Below are 17,824 nucleotides of genomic sequence, written 5' to 3'. Positions count from 1 at the left end.
GCAGGCCGATCCTCAATAGGTGGGCTTAGATAGAATTCTGACTTGGCCACGTGACCTTGGGCAAGCCACTTGGTATCTCCCAGCATCGGCTTCCTTGTCAAACGATGGGAACCTTGATCCCTGCTTCTCAGGGTGGTTGAGAGAACCCTGTGAAGCTGACAGATGGTGCTCAATAAATGCATGAATCTCCACTTCAGCTGTCCTAGAATCCAGAGACGGGACTTCCCTGGCAGTCCGGTGGTTAGGACTCCACACTTCTACTGCAGGGGGCATGAGTTGGATCCCTAGTTGGGGAACTAAGATCCCACAGGCTGTGTGGCGTGGCTAAAAAAAAAAAAAAAGAATCCAGAGAAGACAAGGGCCTTGCCTGTGTAGCTCCGCCACCAAAACGCCCCTTCCCCGCCAATCTGAAGGAACCGGAGTCAGGCACAAAAGCACATTTCTGGAAGGGCCAGTGGGGATTTTCCAGGAACAACTCCATCTAGCTGGAGAATTCCATTTCTGGCCCTGCTGCCCAGGGCTCAGGCTAAGGAGGGGATGCTCTGGCTCATTCCAGTTCTGCCCACTTCCTGCTCCTCGCCTGCAAAGCCCAGATCAGGGTGTCCCACACTGTATTCTCTTGCTGTTTGCTCTGGAGTGTGAGGGACCTGAGGTTCTGAGGTCCCCCTTGGAGCCCTGACACAGAACAGTGCTGGGCACAAAATTGGTCCTCTCCTGACCCCCCCCCCTTCCTGGGGTCCTCCCTTTCCTTCATCCAACATGTCTTAGCATTTTCCATGGAGCCAACCCCTGACCTCGGGGTCACCCCCGATGAACACGGACAAGCCAATATGATGGACACTGACCTGCGGGACAGATGGCACCTGACACAGCTCATGGGTGGAGGTGACCCAGGCAGCTGGAGTGGGGAAGTGTAGCCAGTTTGGGACAGCTGCCTGGGCAGAGGCTCAGAGGGTTAAGACTTACTGAGATGTAAGGAGAAGGGGTTTGAGGGAGTCGGGTGGGCATTGAGGTCCAGGTGGGAGCTGAACTGAACACATTTATTTATTGAGCTGGAACTGGACCCCAATCCCCTTCCCAGTCCAGGCCTCTCCCCTCCACAGCTACCCGCACGAGGGTTTTCCCTGGGTTTGTCGAGAAACGGGGAGAGTCCTCTCAGGGGAAGGCCAGACTGGCAAGTAGGAATCTCAAGACATAACAGGGCATTAGAGCTGGGCCTAAGGGGACGCAGCTCAGCTCACCACAAGGGATATTCCACCCTCTAGGATATTCCTGCACCCACAAAATGCACTTTCCGCCCACAAAGGTCCCTGTGGAGTGACAGGACACTCAGATCTGCTGGGAGCAAAGCTCTTGTAGGGTCCCAGCTGGGCCTCATGGACCCCTAGACCCATTCTGCCATTTTATCGCAACTTCAGCCCACCACCTGTGCCGTATCCAGCTTCGGCCACCGCTCCGCCCCTCGGGACGGGGAACACGGTCCCCCTCCACCCTGTAGGCTGGCGCCAAGGTTTATGATCCAGCACAAAAGACGCTGAGAGCCACAAGGGTGGAAAAAGTTACCCAGTTCTAAATCAGCCAGTCTTTGGGTGATCTCATCCCCTTCCCAATATAGTCGCAGTCCCCTCCCCCATGAACCAGCCCCTGGCCAATGCAGTTAGTCACGAGGGAGCTGGTGGAGGGGCGGACTGCGTGCCCGCGCGCGTGCACGCGCGTGTGCGTGTGTGTGTGTGTGGGGGGGAGTTCTGGGGGGAGGGATTTCAACTTGGGGTTGTACTGTACATTCTGTTTTGCAATCCGATTTCCTATCCCCTCATTTACAGGATTTACATTTAGTAGTTTTCCTGTCAAATAATAAAGATCTTCCATCATCACTTTATTTTTTCACTATCACTTTTAAAGTCCACCTGGATGGTTGTGCTAGAATCTATTTGTCCAGTATGTAGAGGAAGGACATGTCAGCAGTGTCCAGTTTCTCTTTCTTACAAATACCAGTGCTATGACCATTTTTGTTCAAACCCCTTTGTACCGTTGCCTGATCCTCCCTCCTTCCCTCCCTCCCTCCCTCCCTCTCTGTCTGTCTGTCTGTCTCTTTCGGATAAATTCTAACAGGTGCTGGGTGAGAGAACAGGCTTCACTGTATGACTGATGAGTTCTGAGCCCTCCCCTAAGCCAGAGGTGCCAGGCCCAGGGCAGGGAGGGGATCCAAGACCAATCCAGGACCACGGGGTCAGGGGAACAGGGCAGGCTGTGGTCTGCTGGTCCCTCCTGCTGCTCAAGGCCAGCCTCCACCCCTAGCTTCCACCTGCTCTTGCCTCCCCAACTCCACAGGCCAGACAGACTGGGGACGCAGGGAAAGGCCATATACGAGGTCTGTCCTGTGTTGTATTCACATAGTCCCACCCCAGGCACAAGAGGACCCCACAGTCCATCCAGTTCTCGTCTTGCCAAGTATTCCCCGCAGCTTCTGCTAGAATGCTTCCACGGACCAAGAGCTTACTCCACCTGCCAGGCTTTTGGGGAGCAGACAGGGCATTTTAAAAAAAATCAGATGAGTAGATATTCAACAGAATTGCATGATCTCTTAGCAATTGCACAAAAGCTACAAGGAAGCTTTGGAGACAAGCACCAGGGTTTGAAACTCAGCTCTGCATTTACTAGTTTTATGACCTTGGGCACATAATTTTATCCCTCCAGGTTCAGTTTCATCATCTGTAAAATGGGTTCATAATACTTGCTTCATATGGTTGCGAGGACAAGGGATTGGCTCTTGTGATTATGGAGGTTAAGTCCCACCATCTGCTGTGCAAGCTGGAGGCTCAGGAAAACCAGTGGTGTGGTTCCAGTCCAAATCCAAAGGCCTACGAACCAGAGGAGCCAAGGATATAAGTCCCAGTCAGAGTCCAAAGGTCTGAGGTATCCGAGGTCAGAAGATGGATGTCCCAGCTCAACAGAGAGCAACTTTCCTCTTCCTTCCACTTTTTTGTTCTATCCCAGCCCTCAATGGATTAGATGATGTCTACCCACTTCTTTACTCAGTCTACTGATTAAAATGCTAATCTGTTCTGGAAACACCCTCACAGATGTGGACCTTAAAACCCTTACCTTAAACCACAGCCAGGAATAAGAGGTGGAGGGTTCTAGGCTATATCCCAGAGGTGACAGGGCGCTGGCCTGACCCTTAGAAGAGGTGACTCCAGCTTGTGGGGTAAGACAAAGACCGCTTTCTCTTTTCTCACTCCTTCCTCTATGTGTGACTGTTGTGCCCGCACACCTGGGGAGGAGGAGTCTGAGCTTTCCCTTGGAGCAGAGGAGTGACACGGCCAGATTTGAGTCTGACCAAGACGGCTCTGATAGCTGTATGCTGGGAGGAGTTGACCAGAGGGGGCATCTATTGTTTGGGGGTGGAGGAGGGTAAAGGTGATTTGGACCATTCTTGGGGCTGGGACAGGTGGTGGGCAGGAGGCAGTGAACCCCAAAGCTGCTGGTGGGGGCTGTGGGACTGGCTGCAGGGAGCAGAGTGTGGAGGTGGGAAGGGTTCAGAGATGTGGGGCAGTCCCCAGAAAGGAACACCCACACTGGGGGAGACCAGAAAAGGTGACAGCCACCCCCTCGCCTCTCTTAGGATCCCAACAGCCCCTTCCCCACAAGGCAGGGCTGCGTGACCGAAGGACAGGGTCCTTCCCCTCCTACCACCCACTCGTTCAAGCCCCAAGGACATCCAGGGCCAGGTGAGGCTCCCGGAAGGGGGGGTCCAGGCTGCAGTTCCCGGAGACCCTGCTCCACCTGGGCGTGAGGCTCAGGGCCTCGTTTTCTCTGGAACGCTTTCCTCCTACTCCTGCTGCAGCGGGCGCCAACGTGGCTCGATGCTGACATCTAGAGGCAGCCACCCGCCTCATGTTGCTTGACCACAGCATCCCACGGCAAAGGCCTGTGCCACCAGGGCTCCACGTTGGTGCTCCTGTCATGCCATCCTCAGATTTAGAGACCAAGCCACCAGGCAGAGCTCTGAAGAGGTCCAGCTCCTCCACCCTTCCCTGCCAAAGCCCAGTGTGTGGTCAGCAAGGCCCCTGGAACCCCAAGTCAGCCTGTGGACACCCTCCCCTTCCACAACCAAGGAGCATCTTGGCTTATTGACGACATTTCCCCGTCCCCCCACCCACTGCTCTGCTTTGTTTCAGAGGAAGGGTCATCCCAGCAGCTCAGCTCTCACAAAGCCAACTTCTCATCTCTACCTCACTGTCTAGGCCCATCCTGTGTCCTGAGTCCCACGTGAGAATACCCAATGGCCCTCATCTTTCCTTAGTGATCTTTTTAGCTAATTGTTCATTTTCATCCATCCACGCCCACGGTCTTTTCTGGGTCTGGACACTCCTCACCCGCCTCTCCTCACTTCCATGCCACCCACTCATAGTTTTCCTCCTACTTCTCTGATCTCTCTTTTGCTGGTTCCTCTCTATCTGCTCTTCCCTCGATCATCCATTCATCCATCCACCCATCCATCCATCCATCCACCCATCTGCCCCCCATCCCTCCTTATTCATTGTACAATCAGTAGGACAGGAGGCTAAGCCTGACATTACAGGGATGAGGGTGGGGAGGAGAAAAACAAGGACAAATGCCCAGCAGCACCTGGTGGCAACACCGCAGGGCAAGTGGGGGGATTGAGGTGAGACTTTCTGCGTTGTCCCCACCCCACTCCGCACTGATGAAGAGCAAGCCATGTCCTCTCTGAGGTCGCTGCGTGGCCTTGTCCACTTCCCCATCCCCAGAGATCACCTGAGGGGCTCCTGCTTGCCCACTCAGCCACTTTTGGCCAGCTCCCCCTCAACCTTCACTACAACTCTTGCCCCTACTTCCACAATATACCCAGAGCCCCGTCCCAGACCCCCGGGCTGGCCCTTCCCCATCCCCATTGTGCCCAGTGTCATGAGCCAATCCCCGGACAGCTCTGCATGCCGGGCCCCGGGGCCACACAAGGTGTTTGCAGGTGGACTGGACAGAGCAGTAGCTCACGGCAGACATTCCTTCTATTCATCTGCTGCACGGAGACGGCGCTGTGAAGCCACACACCTCAGATGGGACTCGAACCCACAATATTCCAACTGAAAACCACAACTCGTCTCAGGACTTAATGAAACTCAGGTTGTTTGTGTCTCGGCGCAGAAGTAATTCAGCAAGAGGCAAAGTGACAGGTAAGAAGTAAATTTATTAATAGCCTTTGTAAAGAGGCTGCAGGAAAATGGGGCCTGAGAGGATGGTCATGTCGCAGGTCTCTGTCGAGTTCCTGGGATGGGCTGCCAAGCGAGGGTCCCTGGCTTCATGCAGGGGAGAATTCAAGAGCTAGCGAGCCATAGTAAAGTGAAAGCAGAGATACACATTTCCATAGGCAGAAGGTGAGGGGGCCCCGAAATACGGGGTGGTTAGTTTTCTGGTTTTGGGGTTTTTTTAATTTATTTTATTATTTACTTTTGGCTGCATTGGGTCTTTGTTGCTGCGCGCCAGCTTTCTCTAGTTGCCGTGAGCAGGGGCTTCTCTTCACTGCGGTGCGCGGGCTTCTCGTTGCGGTGGCTTCTCTTGTTCTGGAGCACGGGCTCTAGGCGCGTGGGCTTCAGTAGTTGCAGCACGCGGGCTCAGTAGTTGTGGCTCGCGGGCTCTAGAGCGCAGGCTCAGTAGTTGTGGCGCACAGGCTTAGTTGCTCCACTGCATGTGGGATCCTCCGGGACCAGGGTTCGAACTCACGTCCCCTGCATTGGCGGGCAGATTCTTAACCACTGTACCACCAGGGAAGTCCCTAGGTGGTTAGTTTTTATGGGCTGGGTAATTTCATAGGCTAATAAGTGGGAGGATTATTCCAACTATTTTGGGGAAAGGGCAGGGATTTCCAGGGTGACGTCTTGGTAATCTCAATCATCCGCCTTCTGGTTCCAACCAGTCTGAGGTCCACAGTGCTTGCGGTGAGCACGCAGTCACCATTCTCCACCTGGGGGGGTGGGGTGGGGTTTAGTTCCTTCAGAACAACTCAAAGCTAAGTGTCAGATTGCTACATATTCACCTTGAGGAGGAACTGTTTTATCCATGAGCTATTGTCATTACTTTTGTTGTTTAACTGGTTTTCCTTTGTTTCTGAATTCCCTCACTTCCCTAATTAGTAACTCTTGTGCCGCTCTTTGGAACTCTGGGAAAGCCTAGGAGACCAGGGCCTTTTCTACAAATAAAAAACAGGAGACGGGAGGGGGGGGCAGCTTTTGTATCCAGGGGGCCCCACAGGGTCCTGTTTGGTTTCACTTATTCCATCGCCAGTGAAAGTCGGAAGGGGAACTCTGGCCCCCTTAATCCCCACTTGCTCCTCCCAGCCAGGAACAGGTAAGGTCAGGGCTCAATGGAACAAACACACTATGACCCATGGAGGTCCAGTAGAGGTTCACCCATCCATCCCAGAGGGAGCTGCTTGGAGTGCCAGCTACCCACGATACAGAGGGTCACTAGCCTGGGAACTACTTAAGGCCATTTAGTAGCATCAAATAAAATGGAAGCAAAAACTCTAGAGGTGAAAAGAACAGTATAAATTGACTTCCCCCTCTAGTTAAAGAGCGCAATGTTTAAAATTTAATTCTCCCTGTTTTCCCTCTATGTTTTTCGAGTTCCAAATGATGGGATATTGGAATGCATGGGTTATTCATCTAGCTTCTTGTCACCAAGCCCTACTTCTCCACCCACACACCCTGTGCCAAAAGTGGGCCATGAGATTTTCCCTGCATTATTATCCCTTTCTGAAAGCCCAGTATTGGGACATGTGCACAGCACAGTGGACTTGGTTCAAATTCCTGCCCTACCACAGTGTCAGGGGCAAGTTTTCAAGCCTCTGGGCCTGTTTTCATCATGTTATAAAGAAGGAGACAGCTCCTCCATTACCCTTAGCAGACCTCAGACATTCCCTTTTCTATCTTTCTCTCCCCCAAATCTGCTCCTCCTCAAGGCCCAGTTTAACCACCCTAGCCCATACTAAATTTAACAACTTAATAGTTGTATTTGCATTTTAAGAAGCACCCACTGGAGCTGTCCTTATGAGCTGTATCACGCAGAGGCAATGAGATAAAAGTCAGTGCGGGCGGGATGGAGTGGGGTCTTCAACTCTATCTAGGTAGCTAACTAGGCATCTTCCCCAAAGCTGGCTCTGAATTTAAGATTAACAAAGAAGCTGGTTTTACAAGGCCAGTTAAATAATGTGAAATCCCAGCAGGCCTTGGCCCTGAGTGTGTGGAGACCCTCACAACAAAAGCCTTCACACTTCCTTTTCATTCTTTTCAGCTTCCCACACTGTTAACATTAAGCAAGGACTTCCTGTGTGCTCAGCAGTCATCGAAAATTTGCAAAGAAAATTTCTCTCTTGGGTGGACTGTTGAACAGGCCAGACAAAGGCGGTGAAACAAAGGCTGGCCTAATCTAGTACCCTAAGGACCTTCAACATGCGAATATTCAAAAACAAAAGAAACCAAATCTCACTTTTCCTCTCTTATTTACAAATCTCATTTAAATCTCTCTCATGGTTAGAAAATCAGTGTCAAAAAAACATTGGTATACACTTTACAATACCAATGTCAGTAAATATTAAAGAACATGGTTAATAATTTTTCCAAGTAAATGTTTGATAAGAAATATTTTCAAGGAGGCCAGTTAAACTAAACGTCAGGGGCCCAAGGCATCGGGAACAGAGCCTCAGCCTGCTCAGTAGACAGTCGCGCTGCAGTCCATGTGTGTTTTCCACTTGGTAACACACGTGGCAGCTCACAGGAAAAAGCGGTACCACCAGCCTTTATTCCCCAGCCTCAAAGCCACACCAGGGCATTCTCTGCTATGGGAGTCATGTTCAGCGACAAATGAACCACTAACAATGAAACTAGGATAGCTCAGTTCCAGGATATCCTGATTTAACCTGGGAAGTTAAGGTTTCCCCAAGATTGTCAAACGAAAAATAGGTCACTAGGGGCTGATGGATGAAAGAGTCAAGCTAGACTCATTCTGGATACACTGTCGTGTTCTATACAGTTAATCATTCTATTCTTTAATTCAAGTTTGAGCTGTTTCTATTTCCCTCATATAAAAGGTGTCAGCTCAGTTGTGTCTAAACTAAGTCTTAACCCACTCGATCTTTTAGGCCAATCGTACTTCTGGGAAAAATATGTTTATATATTAACATACCTCAAAGTTTACACTTTCATTATAATAAATTAGCTTTAAGGTTACAAATAACGTCTCAGAAAACTGAATAAGTAACTTGACCTAGCATGCTAACTTGAATTTAGAACTTCTCTATCCATTTTGACCAATCCCCAGAATCAGCAGAACTGTATTATTTACATATAAAACAATATCTAAAACATGCCAATATTACCATTTCTTACCTAAAACAGTAAATATGCTGTTTAAAGCACCAAAGCATACTTTATTCAAAAGTGACATCCTAAACATTAAAGATTCAATCTCATTTTTTTAGTTCATTTCAGAAGTCTCAATATCAGAATCTTTACATAAAAGGAATGATAAGTGTTTCCGAAGACCTGACAAAGTACCACCAACCCCCTCTCAAATCCCAGTGTCCTCAAGTGGTAGTCCATGTGCCTCAGGAAGGCCAGTGACAGCAGAACTGTGGTCAGGGAATCAGACATGCTGGGGTTTAACCAGGAGGTGCTCCATGGAGCATTCATGGCAAGAGCAGACAGAGTTCACAATGGCAAAAGGCAGACAAGAAACCAGCCTTTCCTCTCTCTCAATATACCAATTAGAAAGCAGGAAATCTATTAGGCTGAGAAAAAACAGAGATACCCTTGAAGGAATAGGTGGGAAGTCTGTATTCTCTCAACTGTCACACAGGTTACTTAATCAGGTATATTTATGACCCAAGCTAGGCTCCAAAACAGGATTCAGACCCTGTAATCCCGGTAAATGAGAGCGTGCACCAGGGTTTAGCTCGCATAAAGAACAAGGGTGTCAGACAAGCAGTCTTCGGCTCTAGTAACAAACCGTCATGCAAGCTGAATGACAGGGATTCACGTTTTATTTCTGAGTTAAGATCTAGGAGATCAGAAGGAAGATTAATAGTTTCAGAATAAAAGGACCAAGGCTTAAGCACTCAAAGGAGAATTTCTTAGATGAAGCCATATCAGTAAATGCACAGGGAAGTATCCGCAGGCTAGAAGTTTCTCAACACTTGAATGTCCTGAATGTGGACAAAAATGTGGAAGTCAAACCTAGCTGTTTGCTTTCCTTTCAGTACGAAAGGGGGTGAGGAGAGCGATCAATGAAGACAGTGCAGGAACATAAAAAGTGTCAGTTTTTGTGGGATTATATTTGTGTTTCCATTTAGGGACACATTTCCTGTTGTTTAAATGCTACAGCAATTCAGAACATGAAATTCATCCCCCCAGAAAGGATCCACATGGTTTAATTTTCAAATAAACACAGACTGTGCAGCCCACAGAAGCCAGTACAGGTTACATTTGTTTTTGCCCCAACGCCTATATTAAATAAGGCCTAGTTCCTGAGGAGTAGCAATGGCCATTTATCCCACAATCTATGGGCAAGTGTCCCATCTGAAAAATCTCACTCCTCCCTCTTCCCCACTGCCCCTCGGGATGCATGCAGCTAGGGAGACTAAGTGACCGTTCTCAGGTCCTTCATGTTTTTACCTCTCCAGATTGAGGCTGAATTTTAAGTCTAGAATCCACTGTATAAGCAGTCCTGCCTAAACTGTCTGTCACAATTACCACATGCAATCTTGAATTTTCTCCTTCCCTGCAACCATGTGAATTGGGAGCATTCTTTCTAGACAGTATTGCACAGTCAGCAGCAGGGTGAGGGAGTTCAGCATAGCAGAGGGGGAAGGAACATTAGGTGGAATTAGAAGAATGTCTGAGAGGTATAATCAGAAAGGTTAAGTGCTATGAGTAAATCTGCAGAGATTTACTAAACCCCGGAGGAAATTTTATTAATGCAGGAAAGGAGTTAAGGCTCAGACAGAAGTAAGCTCCTAGCATGGCTCAAAGGTTCAGGGGGTGGGACTCAGTGGAAAAGTCCGAAAGCTGCACAAATAAATTCAGCCGGTTCAGAGGCCTGGCCACCTTCACCCTCAGCTGAAAACCAAGAAAACTCATTCCAAGCATGCGCGCTTAGAGCAGGCCTGTTTGCAAGTTTGAGGACTCAATTTTAAAATAAACTAAATCAGAACTAGAATGCAGCATTACAAAATGTTTTCACAAGTAAAATCATACACACAAAAAAGTTAGAATATTGCATAGAAAAGTGTCCTGTAATATGCTTTGTAAACCTAGGTCTTTAGGAACTTCAAAATAAAAAACAAACAAAACCTCCCTTCATAGTCTAGAAGGCCATGATTACGAATTGAGAATTACCAACTTTGCAGATTTTTGTATCAAGACCTCATAAGATCCTGAACTTCTTCATATCCTTAGAATCATGATTAATTTTATACTTCGCAGGCTCAGGCTGACACAGTTTAACAACAGTGTATTTATAAAAGGACTTGGGTTACACGAGCCCCAGCCAAGTCTACGGTCTCTGTGTTCCACCCTTTCTGCGTAGAAGAGGTGACCAAAACATGCAGGGACATAAAATCACTACTATTGTTTTTAATCCTAGGCTGTTTTTTCTGTCACGTTAGTCTATTATTAAGCAAGCTACATCTGCCTGCCCTTTAACAACAAGGTCTAAATAGCCAGTTTAAGGGTAAGTGAAAATGTCTTAGAAGAGCATTTAAGTTAACCTTGGCAACAGGATGGGAGACTCTTAACTCCCCTTGTAAGATGCACCAATCGAGTCTGAGTTAAAATATACCACAGTGACAGAGATATCATCCCTGTACATCCTTGCCAAGTCCTCCGGCAATGTCAGCATCGCCGACAGCCGCTCAGGCTCCATCTCCCCGTACTCGTTGCTCCCTATGGCGTATCTGATCAGACGTGTGGCTGCGTTTTGGTCGGTGGCGTGGAGCCCCTGGGCTTTCCTCTGCAGCAGCAGGCTCTGCATGAGTCCCAGGTTGGCGGGTCTCTGGGCCAGATCTGGCTTGTGCCGACACACTTCAGCCAGGTGCTCCACCACCAGCCTCACCACATCCTCATTGCCCAGCACATCCCACAGGCCATCAGAGGCCAGCACAAGGAACTTATCCTGGGGCCTCAGCCTGTGGTATGTGACCTCAGGCCTGGCCGTCAGGTAAGGTGGAGTGTAGTAGTGTGTGGGGGTGAACTGGTAAATGTTGAGGGCCTCGGTGTCAAAGCCCCGCTCCAGGACACCGCGCTGCAGCTCTTTACTCCACTTCAGCTGGACGTCCCCGAAGGCCCTGCAGGGCATGAGGACACCCAGCAGCCTGTTGTCCATGATGATTGTCCTGTGCTCTGACTCAGGATGCTCCCTCTTTAGCCGTGACAGCTCGGTTGGGTTCCAGGCATTGTGGTCCCGGGTGAGGGGCAGACAAGACCACATGCCATTGTCCTCCTGGACACCAAGGATGGCCCGGCAGTCACCAGCGTTTGCCACATGCAAGTGAACTCCATTGACATGGGCCATGCAAGCTGTTGCCCCTGAGAAAGCAACCTGGAGTGAAAGGTTCCTGGTCATCTCATCTTCCAGGGCGGCCTGGATCTCTAGCGAGATGTCAGAATCCAGCCTCTGGAAGGAGTACATTAATGCTTCCTCAATGTTCAGCCCCATTTCCATGTGCAGGTTCAGCAGCTCCTGCCAGTAGACACGGAGGTGATCAAGGTGCACTGACGTGACATCCTTGTAGATACTGTCCCCTGGGTGCTTGAGCCACTGCAGAATGGGCAGCAGGGGCTTCATGCTTTCCATCGCCCCCTCCATCTGCTCCAGCGTCTGCTGGGACATCAGTGACACTGCCACATAGTAGAAGAGCCTCTCGCTTACCGCTTGAGCACATGCGTGGCCCCCATGTCCATCGAAGACACCAAACATCAGCCCATTGGTCTGCAGGCAGGCGGCTACACCTCCCCGGTCCTCCACTGGGAAATTGGCAGCCAGCTGGTTGCTCTCAAACCGCAACACCGAACTTGGGACTCCACCGACAAGGTCAAGAATCTTGTGGGCCGACTCACCGGCTCGCAGCACTTCATTTACCTGCTCAGGGCTGAGCGGCAAGTGGAAATCATCTTCCTCTGTTGATGTGTGTCTATAGGCTTTCTGCAGAGCAATGCCACCACATGAGGCATTGTTTTTTAGGGTGACTGGCCCCTGGGGAAAGAGCCTCCATTTTGATTTAATCCTATTTGAGGCATATCTTGAATATAAACGTTGTCCCCCTTGTAATGTGGCAATGCTGTTTCTTGCAGAATTGAAAATCCAGTAGGACACAGTACTTGACATTCTGAAACTGTATGAGCGAATGTGTTCCTTCAGCAAAAAGTTTTTTTTTTAAACCTGAAAATTTGAGAGTTTAAGAAAGTTTTAAATTTAATTTTTTAAAAATGATGACTTCTGAAAACACTTAATCTCAAAATACTTAAGCAAGTCTCCACACCTCCCATTATAATATATAATCATATTTCAGAAAATGGGTTTTTAAACACTCTCTGATCTTAAAGAGTCACTGAGGGCTACCCCAGAGGCCACCTTTTCCTCCTTCCCAAATCCTTTCCCTTGCCAGGGCCCTGTGCTCAGCTCCCACGTTCACTCTCCCCAGTAGGCTTTAAGTGTTCATTTAAATATAAGCTCTTTCTTGCTCCCCAGCTATCTTGGTGGCTGCTTTCTGTTGGACGCCATCCAGCACCTAAACCAGGAAGATGGTGGCAGCAAAGAAGATGGAAAAGTCGCCGGAGACAGATCAATTCTAGGCTCCAGCTGGTTATGGTAAGTGGAAAGTATGTGCTGGGGTACAAGCAGACTCTGAAGATGATCAGACAAGGCAAAGTGAACCTGGTCCTCCTCGCCAACAACGGCCCAGCCTTGAGGAAATCTGAACTAGAGTACTACACCATGTTGGCCAAAACTGGTGTCCGTCACTACAGCGGCAATAATATTGAATTGGGCACAGCATGAGGAAAGTACTACAGAGTATGTACACTGATCCAGGTGATGATTAGAAACAAGCCAGAAGAAACTGGTGAAAAGTAAATCATGCAAAGTTTCTTTAATAAAACTGGCCAGAGCTTGTTCTACATGTATGTAAATGAATGCCTCAAACAGTGGCTAAACATGGCCATTTCAGAGGCCCAAAAGCACACTAGGTATGATACTAGCTGTCTAGCAGCAGACACACTACTTCACTTGCCTGAGTTCCAGTTGTCCATCCGTGGAATGGGAATATTAGTTTCATACGGTTTTGTGACGGTTTAAAGAAATATAACCCTTCGGCTCCAAAAAAGGTATTATTACTTTTATCATTAGGTGTATCATTGGGGATTAGAGGTTGTTTCCACTGTGTCTCTACTTATAAAATACCAAACTGCAACACCTAACGCCTCAACCTTTCCCCTACTTAGGGTTGTTTTTTTGTGTGTGTGTGTGATACGCGGGCCTCTCACTGCTGTGGCCTCTCCTGTTGCGGAGCACAGGCTCCGGACGCACAGGCTCAGCGGCCATGGCTCACGGGCCCAGCCGCTCCGCGGCATGTGGGATCTTCCCAGACCAGGGCACGAACCCGCGTCCCCTGAATCGGAAGGCGGACTCTCAACCACTGCGCCACCAGGGAAGCCCCCCTACTTAGGTTTTAACCTACTTATTTCCCAAGGCTGGCATCAGTAGGTCAAAGGGTGTAGACTCATATTGCCAAACTGAGTTCCAAAAGGTTCACATCTGCCTCCACAAGGGCATGAAGGAAGCAGTTTCCTAAGCACTTTCAACAGCCTCTGGTGGTATTTTTCCTTAGACAAAAAAAAAAAAAGCTGCTCTATTTTCTATTTTCTCTGGTGACCCGGGAGGAGAGTTTCCACGTGTTTTCAGATTTCGTTTATGAATCCTGCCCTCCTCAAGTTTTTCTGTTGGGGTGTGGAGAGTGCCCACACTTGAGGACCGCCCACTCTCCCCAGCCCACCCCGCCGAACTACGAACTGGTGCGGTCGGGCAGGGCGCGCAGAGGGCGCCCCCCCCTGCCCCCCAACCCCACCCCCAGCCCTGCAGAGAAGCCAGGCGGCGATGCCCGACGCAAGGCGGTCTGCCGCAGACCGGACCCAGACAATTTCGCGTATCTAAAGAAAACAGATCCCAAAGTCAAGCCTCACAGATAAGAAAGAGCGCGGCCTCCTAAGTCCAACAAGCCCTATCTCCCTCAAACCCTGGCGCGGCCACGTCCCTGAGCCCTAGCTTCCGGGTCTATAAAAAAGGAGAACTCAGTTGAGATGCTGAGCTCACAGAGGGTACTCCGAGGGCTAAAACAGCTACTGCGGAAGTCCCGGTACACAGCCAAAGGCCCTGCGCAAGGCCGCGAACCCACGTGGCGCGTGCGCGCGAGACGGGTGACCGTAGCTGTGACCAAGGCTCTTCCCCGTCCGCCGCGGGCCCGCCCCCTCACCTCACCTCCACTCTCCACCCCATCACGTGAGCCGATGCTGCGGGCCGGAGCGGACCCGGCGAGGTTAGAGGTTTTCACATCCCGCGCTCACCCCCTTCCCTACATCGCACCCTGGTCCTTCTCTCACCCGCTTGCGCCAAAGCCGCCGGGTCCGTCAGTCAATTCTGCGCCAGCCTACGGTGCCGCAGCTGCCCCCACCCCGGACTCACCTCCCTGAAGGAACCTCTTGTGCTGATCCAGCTAGAGAAGGAAGCATCCTCTCGCCACCCTTTATTGGTTCATCCGTGGAGGCGGGCACCTGACGGACAGCGTAATTGCCCAATGGCTGAGGAGTGAGAGAGGGCGGAATCCAGAGGGGCCCAATCTGGTTCCTCCCCCTCCCCCGCCCATCCTACCCAACCTTTACCCACACCCCCCTCAGGCTCTGACCTTGGGTAGGCTCGGCGCCGGGCTTCGGGACCAGGAAGTCTTGTGGCTGAGCACCCCCACCACGTGACACCCCCCCTCCCCGTTCTGCGCACCCCAAACCGAGCAACCTCTACCATTCCTCACTGTTGTTAATAATACCCCACGGCTTCCTCTCCATTTCTGTGCTGACCAGTTCAGACCCCTCTCCCAGGCGCCACACACTTCTATATCCACTTGGACGCCTCCCTCTGGAGGCCCTATGTACACCTTAAACATAGCTTGTCTGGAACTCATCTTTCGCCAGACCTGCTCTTCCTCTCCTCCCCTAACCCAGTAACGGCCCCATCATCTGCTCAGAGACCCAAGCACCAAGCCTGGGAGTCATTTTGACTCCTCTTCCCTCACCCCCACCCGTCTCCTGTCTGTTATCTAACCCTGTTCATCTCACCTCCTAAATCTCTCTCCAATCCAACTATTTGCCTCCAGCTACCCTCCCACTCCACTGCAACCTTCTCATCTGGTCTCCCCACCTGTGACTTCAACTTAGCCCTAGTTGCTCTGCTTCTACAGATCAGGTAGGTGACCCTTCTACAGCTCAAATTGCTGCTGTAAAGACTTCATTGGCTCCCCACCAACCACTGGGCTTTGAACTGACAATTACATTGGCACGGCCACTGATGGTTACCACAATAGTTAGTGGTTGGTACGCTGAGAAAGGTTGAGAACCAGGACACCAGATATCTCCTCAGTCCCTTCCATTGTGGAATTCCAGTTATGGCCTGCTGGAATTGCTTTACTAGAACTCAGCTATTATCTCTGATAAATCAAGTGCAGTCTTCCCTGGAGGCAGAGAAAAATAGGAGACGACCAGAAAAGGCCACTTAGAGCCCTGAAAAGGTGGTCTTCTGGAAGGAAGACACACTGGCTTACCTGGGGAGCCTGGCCAGCCCACCTGGATCCAAGGACATGGCTGCCATAAAACAGCTCCTGTCAGACTTGCCTCTGATATGATATTCATACCGCCACTCACCCTTGGCCCTTTCTGGAAGTTCTACCAGTAAGTAAGGATTTGCAATATCTCTCTTCCTGGATATAAATATGGCTGTTTCATACTTAAACTAAAATTAACTCCAAGGGATTCTAAATAAATGGGTACAATTATTATTTTGTATAGATAGTCCATTTGGAGTTATAGAAGGTTGTCCTTCAGCACAGAGGCAGCACAGCTTATGGGTGCCTACGATATGTCAGGCCCTGGGCCAACTGCAGGGGACACACAGATGGCTGCCCTCACCACACTTTCCTGAGAATATTACATCACTCTAATGTCTGAAACCACTGAGTTTCTAAGTTACCACACACACACCACTTCCAAAGTAAAAATGCACCCTTGAGGATTTTGTGTGCACTGGAACTTTTGTTTAAAGGGTATAACCAGCTTAGTTTCCCTATACATGATGGCTAGCCCAAGAACCCTATCCAGTCTCCCAAGGCTTCCTTGTCACAAGGTCTTATTAGAAAAAAATGAAGGAAAAGGACTTATCTCTGCCCTGAGAAAGGGAAAGCAGCAGCTCAGCTGTCATTTTCCAAGAAAATATGTAAAAATACTCTGTCTCACTCAAAACCAAGCAAATGTGAATTAAAATGAGATACTGATTTTTTTCAGTCAACCTGACAAACATTAAAACATGATTAATACCTAATGTTGGTGAGTGGGCATTGCTATCTTGGCAGGTGGGAGTGTAATTTGAGGCTGCCCAATGGACAGATCTTTGACCCACTAATTCTACTTCTTCTAATTTATCCTACAGAGGCAGTCAAAGGCAAACCTTACAAATTTTCTACAATAAATACACATTACTCCATCTGTATAATATCTTGTATAATTAGAAAAAAAAAAAAAAAAAAAAAGAAGCAGGGGCTTCCCTGGTGGCGCAGTGGTTGAGAGTCTGCCTGCCGATGCAGTGGACACGGGTTCGTGCCCTGGTCCGGGAAGATCCCACATGCCGCGGAGCGGCTGGGCCCATGAGCCATGGCTGCTGAGCCATGGCCGCTGAGCCTGCGTGTCTGGAGCCTGTGCTCCGCAACGGGAGAGGCCACAACAGTGAGAGGCCCGCGTACCGCAAAAAAAAAAAAAAAAAGAAGCAAAACTGTATTTTAAAAACGGAGGAGTGGCGGGGGTAGGGAGATAGATCTCTTAGATGATTCTGGCCAAGTCCCCTGATTCCCTAGCAATGCAGATAAGACCATCTATGGAATGTTAGGAAAGCTGGATTTGAGGATGATCTTGTGTCAGGAGGAATTGAGATGGTGGCAGAAGGTTTTTGTCTAACTGTCAAAACCATATCTGGCCTGATATCTGGGAGAGTTTATAAAAAACCTCAGATGGGGCTTCCCTGGTGGCGCAGCGGTTGAGAGTCCGCCTGCCGATGCAGGGGATACGGGTTTGTGCCCCGGTCTGGGAGGATCCCACATGCCGCGGAGCGGCTGGGCCCGTGAGCCATGGCCGCTGAGCCTGCGCGTCCAGAGGCTGTGCTCCATGGCGGGAGAGGCCACAGCAGTGAGGGGCCTGCGTGCCGCAAAAAAAAAAAAAAAAAACCTCAGATGTCTTCTTTGCCAACATGAGCTTGCCCTTGCGATGTTTCTGTGTTATCATTGCTGCCCAAGGCAGCTGAATAAGCCCAGAAAAGCCTTCTTGCTGATCTGAGCACATTTGTGCCATCCTAAATCAAGTGATTTAACTTCACCACCTTTTAACCAAGCAGGTGGCTTTCCCTGGCACTGTCCTCTCCCAAACTGATCACGCACGGGCACGTACACACATACACACACACACACACACACACACACACACACACACACACACCACCTCCA

At 49.8% G+C, this 17,824-nt stretch overlaps 1 protein-coding gene and 1 pseudogene across 2 annotated transcripts; one reads left to right on the top strand and one right to left on the bottom strand.

The window, feature by feature from the left end:
* Window positions 1-5,189: 5,189 nt before the first annotated feature.
* PDP2 (pyruvate dehydrogenase phosphatase catalytic subunit 2) lies at window positions 5,190-14,809 on the bottom strand. Of its 2 annotated transcripts, none has more exons than XM_022583530.3 (2): window positions 14,752-14,809; window positions 5,190-12,453 (listed from the first exon to the last, which is right to left on the bottom strand). In XM_022583530.3, exon 2 carries the CDS (start codon window positions 12,397-12,399, stop codon window positions 10,807-10,809), a length of 1,593 nt encoding a protein of 530 aa, XP_022439238.2. In that variant the 5' UTR covers window positions 12,400-12,453; window positions 14,752-14,809; the 3' UTR covers window positions 5,190-10,806. The 2 variants fall into 2 exon arrangements, with proteins under 2 accessions (XP_022439238.2, XP_022439237.2); XM_022583529.2 differs by having other exon boundaries at window positions 14,670-14,752.
* Window positions 12,697-13,380, top strand: LOC115802515 (large ribosomal subunit protein eL30 pseudogene; annotated as a pseudogene).
* Window positions 14,810-17,824: the final 3,015 nt, after the last annotated feature.

This window comes from Delphinapterus leucas, chromosome 20, assembly GCF_059928025.1.
Source record: "Delphinapterus leucas isolate spDelLeu-1000000601 "Yukka" chromosome 20, BTC_Dleu_Yukka2, whole genome shotgun sequence".
Taxonomy (NCBI): domain Eukaryota; kingdom Metazoa; phylum Chordata; class Mammalia; order Artiodactyla; family Monodontidae; genus Delphinapterus; species Delphinapterus leucas.
This window is presented reverse-complemented; position numbering and strand designations above follow the sequence as displayed.